We start from the raw sequence: 9,056 nt of genomic DNA, 5'->3' as shown, positions 1-9,056 counted from the left end.
TTCAAGTTAAACTTTTGTAAAGTGCATTACGTATATATTTCAATAAATAGTTATTTACTTTATATTTGCACCGGAAGAGATAATATTTTTATGATCAATTAACATACTTAAACATGGTGAACTATTGTTGTGTTCAAGGTTGTAACCGCAACAGTCGAGCTAACAAACACCTCAATTTTTATAGTTTGCCAAAAGAAAAATACCGGTAAGGTCTATTTTTCATACACTTTATATTTCAAGGATTTAAATACTTATTACTAATGTTTTGACCACTAATTCGAAAGTAAATAAATATAAAAAAGGATGATAAACATAACACATTAAAGTTTTGTTTTTTATTTTCAATTTTCTTTAAACAAAAAATATATATTTTTTTTTATTTTAAGTCAGAAACAGTGGCTAAAACTAGCTGGCAGGGATGATTTGCTGGATCAAGATCTGGAAAGACTTCGGAAGTCACTTAGGTTCTGTTCTCGTCATTTTCAACCGAATTGTATCAAAAACAGATTCCTAAGTAATGATGCTGTGCCTAGCAAAAGTCTTCCAGGATCAATGAGTGAAGGTTAGTATATATTTATTTATTTAACATTTGATGATCTACCACCAAGTATTATAAGGATGATGTATGATACTTCCCCTTATAACTACAATCTATAATGTTACTTAAAAATAACATTAAAACAAAATTACAGATGAAACAGATACAGAACCAGAGAAGCATGAAGGTGTTGTATGTGACAGCTGCTCCGAGCCTATTTGCGGGTTTCGTTACAAATGTGTGACATGTGACAACTATGATCTCTGTCAGAAGTGTGAAATGCTTGGTTCACATCCGCAGCATTATATGTTAAGGATACCCAAGTCAATTAAATTTGTAAGTAACTGGATAAATATATAGTTATAATATCAATTTTTATTCATAATAATTAGAATAATTAAAAGTTCGGGTAATTGAATTAAACTAATAACTAAATATAATACCAGAGATTGTATATATATATCAGTAACTAGCTTAATTCATCTACAGGAGGCCAAAAACTTAATCCAGTGTTGCACATACATATTATCTTTGAAACAGAATATTTTATTTAGAAATCTCATTGCAGACATTTATATGTTCATTATTGTATTAAAATTATATGATTTTTATGGTTGTTCATAAGTTATAAATTATTTTTCAACAAAATATTTGAAAAAAATATGTCAAATTAACTTCTGGTTCACTTAGGTGTAAATACTATTTTTCATAGCAACCAATTTGGCTTTACTAGGGCTCACTCAACAACTGATGCTGGAATTACACTACTTAGTCATATATAATATGCATGGGAGATATCACCGAATACTTGGCGTGTTCTGTGATTTATCCAAAGCGTTTGATTGTGTAGAGCACGAAACGCTTTTGTACAAGCTAAAACAATACAATGTTAATGGTAAACCTCTTGATCTTTCTGCTTCATTTTTAAATCAAAGAATTCAACAGGTGGATCTGTACTAATAATGGGCATTCCACAAGGATCATTTTGGGTCCTTTTCTATTTTTGTTATATATAATGATAAAATTGACAGGGAACAACCTAATTATGACGATGTAAACAATGTATTACTAATACGAAATTGGCTTACAAAAAATAATTTTGTTCTATTTACTAAAAAGACAAAATGCGTACTGTTTGCCTTAGCTAATGTAAGAAAGCAAAATTTATAGTTAACTTTAAACAATTATGATCTAAATGTAACTGACTCTACAGTATTTTTGGGAATCACTTTAGGTTCAAAACTTCAGTAGAATCCTCACATATTGTCCCTGACAGGGAGACTCAGCTCCTCACCATATGCGGGTAGAAAAGTAAGACAACTAACTGATGTAGATACTGCTCGATGAGTATTCTTTGGTTACTTTCATAGCATTATGTCTTACGGCATTTTTCTTTGGGGTAACACTGCGGATATCGAAACTGTAACTGAGAGCTCTTTTTTGTCTATTTACAATCTTGAATCTCTAGACGGGAAGCTCGGGATGTTTTTTATAGATTGGGTATACATACAGTTGCTTAACAATAATATAGATCTTATCGAAAGAAACGGTGACAATCTTTGCAAAGTTAATCCATCTTTCTTGGGGTACGGTATTTGTTTCTATAATAAAATTCCACAGCTATTTTTAACTTGGCCTATTAAAAATTTTAAAGCTCATGTCAAAAAAACATTGTTAAATAAGGCATAATAATCACTACAAGATTATATTGTAGATAAAAAAGCGTGGACTTAGTATTTATTGATTTCAAGGCAGGTTATACAAAAATTTAATTGTTGTTTACTGACATACTCTTACTAAAAAAATGGTGGAAAAATTTAACTACTGAGTTTCTTGCCGGTTCTTCTCGGTAGAATCTACTTTCCGAACCGGTGGTAGCTTTACATTTAATTCAACACCGTAACGTGATTCAAAAGTGATTTTAAGAGCCTACTACAATAAAGAATATTTTGATTTTGATTTCTAGCAAGTTGCAGATGATCTACTAAGCAAATGGAGAGAATTTTTCAAAGCTGAACATGTCATACCGGACTCTAATACTAATGATTTATCCAGCGATGATGAACCAGTTACGAAATACATCCGAGTAAGGAACTATGATAGTGGTATTGATCTCTCAGAAGATGTAAAGAGAGATATCAGATGTGAAGTTGATCGAGCTCTTAAATCGATTGAGGAAAAGAAAAAACAAAAGTCGACGGCCGTTTCTGATGAGGTTCCAAGCAAAAAAATTAAATTAGATAATGAAATGACGATTGAAATAGCAAAACCAGTATCGAGTACTCCCGAGTTAGCTTTTGCTGATGTTAATGATTATGATCAGAATGATGTCAAGACTGAGGGAACTTCGTCTGCACCTTTAGCGACACAAGGTAATAACGGAAAAACTCCTGATATTTCAATTTTTAACACTCAGATTATAAAACAAAAGGCAGATGGAGCGCGTGTAACATTACAATGAGGCAACTAAAGCGAATACATATCAGACAACATTAAAAATTTAATAATTCCTAATTATATTCTTGAAAAAAAATCGTGATAAGCAAGGTTGTCATATCCAACTAAATATATATAACTAAAACTAAACACGTTGACCAAATCAATGTTCTTAACTTATATTTCATTGCAGGCCAAACGCAACCGCTGTACTACATGAAGTTAAGTGGAGATTTATCAGAATTAATGATGGAATTAACTCAGACTAATAAAGATGGATGATTTATAATTTTAAGCTAACAGTTAATAAAAATTAGCATCTCAAAATATTTCTTTTTTTTTTTTATAAATCATGTTTGTCTCGGTCTCAACCTAATCTTTGTCATAATGATTGATCTAAATTATGATAGCAAAACTAACAAACAATACCCCTTGAATATTTTACAATTATCAGTACTGAGTTCTCACTCTTGTTTAGTTACTATATACATTATATACTGATTATTACTACAGAGTCCCCCAGTATAAATAAGGAAGTCATGGTCTTAGATTTAAATGAAAACTTCTTATCGTCAATTTGCAAAGATTAGATTTATTTAGAATTTGGAAACATTTATATTTTGATACCTGGCAATAAAAAAATAATTGAAGATTCTGGCAAATTAAAACTTGTATTGTATCTGTGGAGATATAATATTAGTTAAAAAAAAATGGCCCTTAATAACTCTCCGTATACAAAAAATATCAGAAAAAACCTGTTGCAAGAAGGGATGCGTTTTATCTTAATTTCTAAATATACATTATATATATAATTATACTCAGTATCAAAAAAAACCTATTTCCGTTTATTTGTTATGAAGTCTCTATTGACCTAATATAAAAACTTAATACATTGAGCTGTTTTTTATAAATAAAAAAAAATCTGATATCTTTCAAAAGTTCCTTTTTATCATTATGTACAGATTACTTATCTCACCTCCAGTTTCTGAAACGCTGATACAAAATTTTATATTCTGTATAGTGTCCCGCAAGGAAGTCTTTTGAGTTCAAAATTGTTTCACTTCTATATAAATGAATGAAAATCGAATTACATTAAAAATTACAACAAAAAAATTGTCAAGTATTTTTACAAGCTCATTAAAAAAATGCTTAATATGTTTCCTGAAGATCTACGTCAGCATGGATCTATACGGACACCTGTTTAATGTTAAATATTGTAATATTAGAGTTATTATTAAAAATCGGGACTAGAATCTTAGTGTCATAATTATACACTTAAATATAATCTCAGCACAAACACAACAGCATTTAGTTATTTCTAGATAAAATGTTTAGTTTTTTTGCAGTACATACACAGGTACATTCACCCTTTAAACCGGCACACAACAATCCTGAGTACTTGTTTGGCGTTAGAATATCTAACGAATAGGTAGTATCTATCCATACAGGATTGGCTATTTCTATTCATATTCGATATATGTATTTAATTAGATTGATAAAAAAAGACCCACTTTTGGATCTTCTCGGATTAGGGTGTTTCCTTTTCCGAACTGGTGGTAGTGTTTAATTTGACTATCAATAAGTAAGTGTAATGCTTCTATATTGAATAAAGGAATTTGAGTTTGTGTTTGAAAGTTTACTTTGTCGTCAGCTAAGACCGAATATATACATATTCGTTAATAGCTATTTGATAATTTAATAATAAGCAATATTTAAATTGTATTAATAACATGCAATTTTAATTGTTAAAAGATTAATAATATTTATCATGGCGATCCGTTTATTGACATATTTAACATTTTCAATACTATTTTAAGTTTCAGTCAATTACTTAGTTGTTAATAAGATTTAAATTGATAAAAAAAAAAAAAATTAATTACACAGATAAAACTTTATTTTGAAAGTAGTAAATCAGTCTTATCATATTAAACATACACATATATTTTAACATACTACTCACATGAACACATTATTCATACATAAATGTCATAGAAAGATCTAATTAATGGTTACACTTATTTTCAGCAGAACATGAACCTTCTTTATTTTCCTTGGCTTCTTTGCGAACTGGACCCGTCTGGGTTATTGGCACCACCCTCTCCCCTTTAGCATCTACTTCCTTTCTTGGTGCCGTGATTGTTAGAATACCATCGCTGGAAAGTTTGGATATCACATTGTCGGATTCAGTACCTTCAGGCAAAGCATATTTCCTTACAAACTGTCGGGAAACGAATCCGTGCTGATCCTTCTTTTCTTCATGCTTAGCTTCAACGACCACGTAACCATCAGATGTCTTAACAGTTATCTCATTTGGTGAGAAATGCTGAACATCCAAGTTAATTGTAAACATATCTTTCTCCGTTTTGATAGTAGAACCCAAGTCATGAGTGAACGATTCCAGGTATCTCCAAGGTCGGAAGTAATCTCTCATCATCCACGGTGACATCATTGAGGTAAGTAAATCATCAGGCGTTAAAGCCAGTCCGAAGTCTTGGTCAAAAAGTTCGCTTTTTTGTTTGTGTGGACATTCTTCTTCGCCACGAGCGACGGTAGAAATAACCGCGAAGGTAATTAAATAGAACAATTTACTCATGTTGACGTTTCTTTTGTTTATTTAAGCCAAGCTTTCTTCACTTTAAAGTCTCGACTCTACGAATCCACATAAAATACTCGCCCGTTGAAAAGCGCGGCTTGGTTTATATATTCGTCCTGCCATCTAGCGGCCGGTAGAAATTTCTCGACAAACTGACGTGGCCCTTATCGTTCATTGCCAGCGGCCCACGTACCTATATTTTAATTATCGGGTTTTATATATCAGATAAGAGATTTAAAAAATATTTTGTGCAATGAATCTTATCAATTTTATTATGTAATTTAATATTTTCTTTATAGCCATAATTTAATAAGAGACATCTATTGGTAAATAGGTCATTCCTCTATGTCACTGACCTCAATATTAATAGTTACATCGTACAATGTTAGGGTAGGTATAAGTCCGATCAATATATTCCAGATTTCCAGACTTTTCCAGACTGGTAACGACAGAAAAACGAACTATCTTTCATGTTTATTTATAAAAATACCTACTGCGATTGGAGTTTTATTCGAATGATGGCGAAAATAACATTGAACTTAAGAATTATAGTTGACTTTAATGATGTTTTTCATAAAAAAAGTTGTTTCACACATTTAAAATACAATTTATGTTAAAATTAGCGTATTTTATTTGTTTGATTTCGAAGGAATTAATTAAAAAGATGGCAACAAAAATCTTGAATCATTTTATTTTAATAAAACTGTTTTATATTGCATATATAAAAGACCGTTATGGTCCAGTGATTAGGAGTCGTGAATCTTAATCGAAAATTTCGAATTTAATCCTAGAAAAGTATCACTTAATTGTCCTGTGCTTAATTTGTATTTATAATTCATCTCGTACTCGGCGATGAAGAAAAACATCCTGAGGAAACCTACATGTGCTGGATGAAAATCTGGCGCATGTATCCCACCCAGATTGGAGCAGGTTTTTGTAATAGGCTCTTATCCTTCTTATCAAATAAAAGAAGAGGCCTTAACCCTTAATTAAAGAGGCTTTAATAGTAAGGGCCATTTACAGCCCGTTACTTTTAGCCATTTACATTGCATAAATAAGTCTTTTCAAAGTGTAGATATTTACAACCACATTATGTTCTCCTTTTAATCCCAGCCTCCTTTGTATAGACAAAGAGATACTCTGCATAATTGTCTCTATTGGATTAGCCAGAATTGTTTGATATTTTTAACAAATTCTCTTCCGACGATCCTTCGCCCGAGAACTGTCATTTTCAATTTTCCGATCTATTTTTATAACGCGCGAATTATATTCATAAAATCATGACGATAAGCCAGAGGGCGGTATGTAGCGAATAAAAAAATACATTACATGGTTTTTATTATAATATATTCATTATTTTACACCACATCATACATATATTATTAAGAGATATACGAGACTAGATACTTAGCATAATAGTATGATAATAATGTAAGTGCTTCAAAAAGGAATGTTTCTTTGATAAGATATTTGGTTTTTTTGCAATATAATCTAAAAAAAAAACAAACCTAATTATTAAAAATTAATGCTTGCACACATTGAGACGACATGTTATCGATAAAAGCATAGTAGATACCTTGATTTGGAATGAATAGTATTGTTATTATTTGTAATATATATTTGATAACTGCTTGCGTAATAAAGGTCTCTTAATTTATTTAATTCAAGCTAGTATTAGCGCTTGTGGCCTATAAAATTCTGGCACTTAGCCTAGATACATCGAGAAATGTCTAGCGCTGCGCAGACTCGGTTTGCGTTCAGTTTCAGTACATACGTCGGCAGTGTAGTCGATTGTTCTAGACGTCACTAGATGGCGCACCCATTACGATATATAAACTCAGCCGGCCGGCGACCGGACAGTCAATACAGAGCGAACACGTTAAAGAATTTGTGTACGCAATAATCACTCCATCTTTAAACTATTATTTCTGCAATCTCTTAATTGAATATTAAAAAAAAATCAAAATGTCTCTACCACCTTTCCTGCTCGGCTACGACTTTCAACACCCTCACCGGATCGTAGACCAGGATTTCGGTTTGGCGCTAACACCGGATGACTTACTAATGGCCGCCGTCGCACCCTTGTTCTCTCGCGATTATTACAGGCCGTGGCGTCAACAAACCGCTGCCACTAGAGACGTCGGCTCCACCATCAGAAGCGATAAGGACAAATTCCAAGTTAATCTAGACGTGCAGCACTTCGCACCAGAGGATATTACAGTGAAGACGGTCGACGGTTACATTGTCATCGAAGGCAAGCACGAGGAGAGAAAAGATGAACATGGCTTTATTTCCCGACAATTTACGAGACGATACGTGCTTCCTGAAGGCTGTGATCCCGAAACAGTACAGTCGAAACTGTCTTCTGACGGAGTTCTCACTGTAATTGCACCAAGAAAGCCAGCGGTATCGAATAATGAACGCGTCATTCCCATTGCTCAAACTGGTCCTGTCAGAAAGGAGATCAAGGATCAAGATTCTCAAGCTAGTGCTAACGGAGAATAATTTAAACATATAGTCATATAGTCTTGTGTAGTCTATACTTTTCTTTGTAATTTAAAAAACTATTATTATGTATGATTTGAAGCTTTAATTATCTATATTGTTTAAGTGTTATTTTTAAGTCATAATGTAATAAATTTAAATTCATGGATTATATTTCTTTCAATTATTGCATTATCATAAGTTTCGGACATATCATTTAGTAAAATTGCCTTAAAATGGCATCAGAATTTTAAGAGGAATTGGTCATAGAAAATTGCGACCGCGTCTTCCTGAGCTTGCTTTTAATATTAATAAAAAATAGTTTTAATACTTTTATGTCATAAAAAAATATTAACTGAGATTCTTAACACTTTATCTAAGTTTCTTTAAATCGATACACAATTAAAGCTATTCCAGAGATCTCATATCCCGGTCATTTGGCTGCGATGCCTACAATCGTCAACGAAGGACCTCGCCTTAAAGCACTTCAATGCAAACTATTGATTTTAAATTTTGCACATGACTTTGGTTCTGGTTAAACGCTATTTTTTACAAATATCAAATGATGACTGCGTGGATGAACGCTATCAGTATTTCCTTGTTAAAACGGAATTTCGATTCTCTGCTAAAAAAAAAGGAACCAGCAGCAGCGTGTTGTCAAATGTTTTAAAGCATTTTGTAAGTTTGTTCGCTTTAGTTTTCAGCGGCCTTTAATTCCTTGATATGAGACGAGACCAAACTGTTAACACATGTAGCATCCCAAGTAAGGCTCCGTTGATGTTACTAGAGAACAAGTACATGAGATTTTTTGGCACTATTCCAACCAATTCCATGAAGCTCAATAAAAAAAGCAGGAATGCCTATACTCCTTTAAAATCCTGCTTTATTGAGCTCTTTTATCAGCCTATGGTATCAAGAAGCCTTTAAAATTGGATTAATTTATTTAAGTATCAAATAAAACATCACACATTTCTAAATATTGGTATATTTTCAAAAATATCGTAT

At 32.2% G+C, this 9,056-nt stretch overlaps 3 protein-coding genes across 3 annotated transcripts; 2 read left to right on the top strand and 1 right to left on the bottom strand.

Moving 5' to 3' along the window:
* LOC125073744 (protein ref(2)P-like) lies at positions 1-3,303 on the top strand. The gene is made up of 5 exons (XM_047684759.1): positions 1-205; positions 387-562; positions 693-874; positions 2,505-2,910; positions 3,168-3,303. Exons 1-5 carry the CDS (start codon positions 114-116, stop codon positions 3,254-3,256), a joined length of 945 nt encoding a protein of 314 aa, XP_047540715.1. The 5' UTR covers positions 1-113; the 3' UTR covers positions 3,257-3,303.
* Positions 3,304-4,879: 1,576 nt separating this feature from the next.
* Positions 4,880-5,622, bottom strand: LOC125073642 (protein lethal(2)essential for life-like). Its single transcript, XM_047684535.1, has one exon. It carries the CDS (start codon positions 5,565-5,567, stop codon positions 4,977-4,979), a length of 591 nt encoding a protein of 196 aa, XP_047540491.1. The 5' UTR covers positions 5,568-5,622; the 3' UTR covers positions 4,880-4,976.
* A 1,781-nt stretch (positions 5,623-7,403) lies between these two features.
* Positions 7,404-8,221, top strand: LOC125073643 (protein lethal(2)essential for life-like). Its single transcript, XM_047684536.1, has one exon. It carries the CDS (start codon positions 7,533-7,535, stop codon positions 8,070-8,072), a length of 540 nt encoding a protein of 179 aa, XP_047540492.1. The 5' UTR covers positions 7,404-7,532; the 3' UTR covers positions 8,073-8,221.
* The last annotated feature ends 835 nt before the right edge of the window (positions 8,222-9,056 follow it).

This window comes from Vanessa atalanta, chromosome 25 (genome assembly GCF_905147765.1).
Source record: "Vanessa atalanta chromosome 25, ilVanAtal1.2, whole genome shotgun sequence".
Lineage (NCBI taxonomy): Eukaryota > Metazoa > Arthropoda > Insecta > Lepidoptera > Nymphalidae > Vanessa > Vanessa atalanta.
The sequence above is the reverse complement of the archived record's forward strand: the minus strand, read 5'-3'. Positions and strand labels throughout refer to the sequence as shown.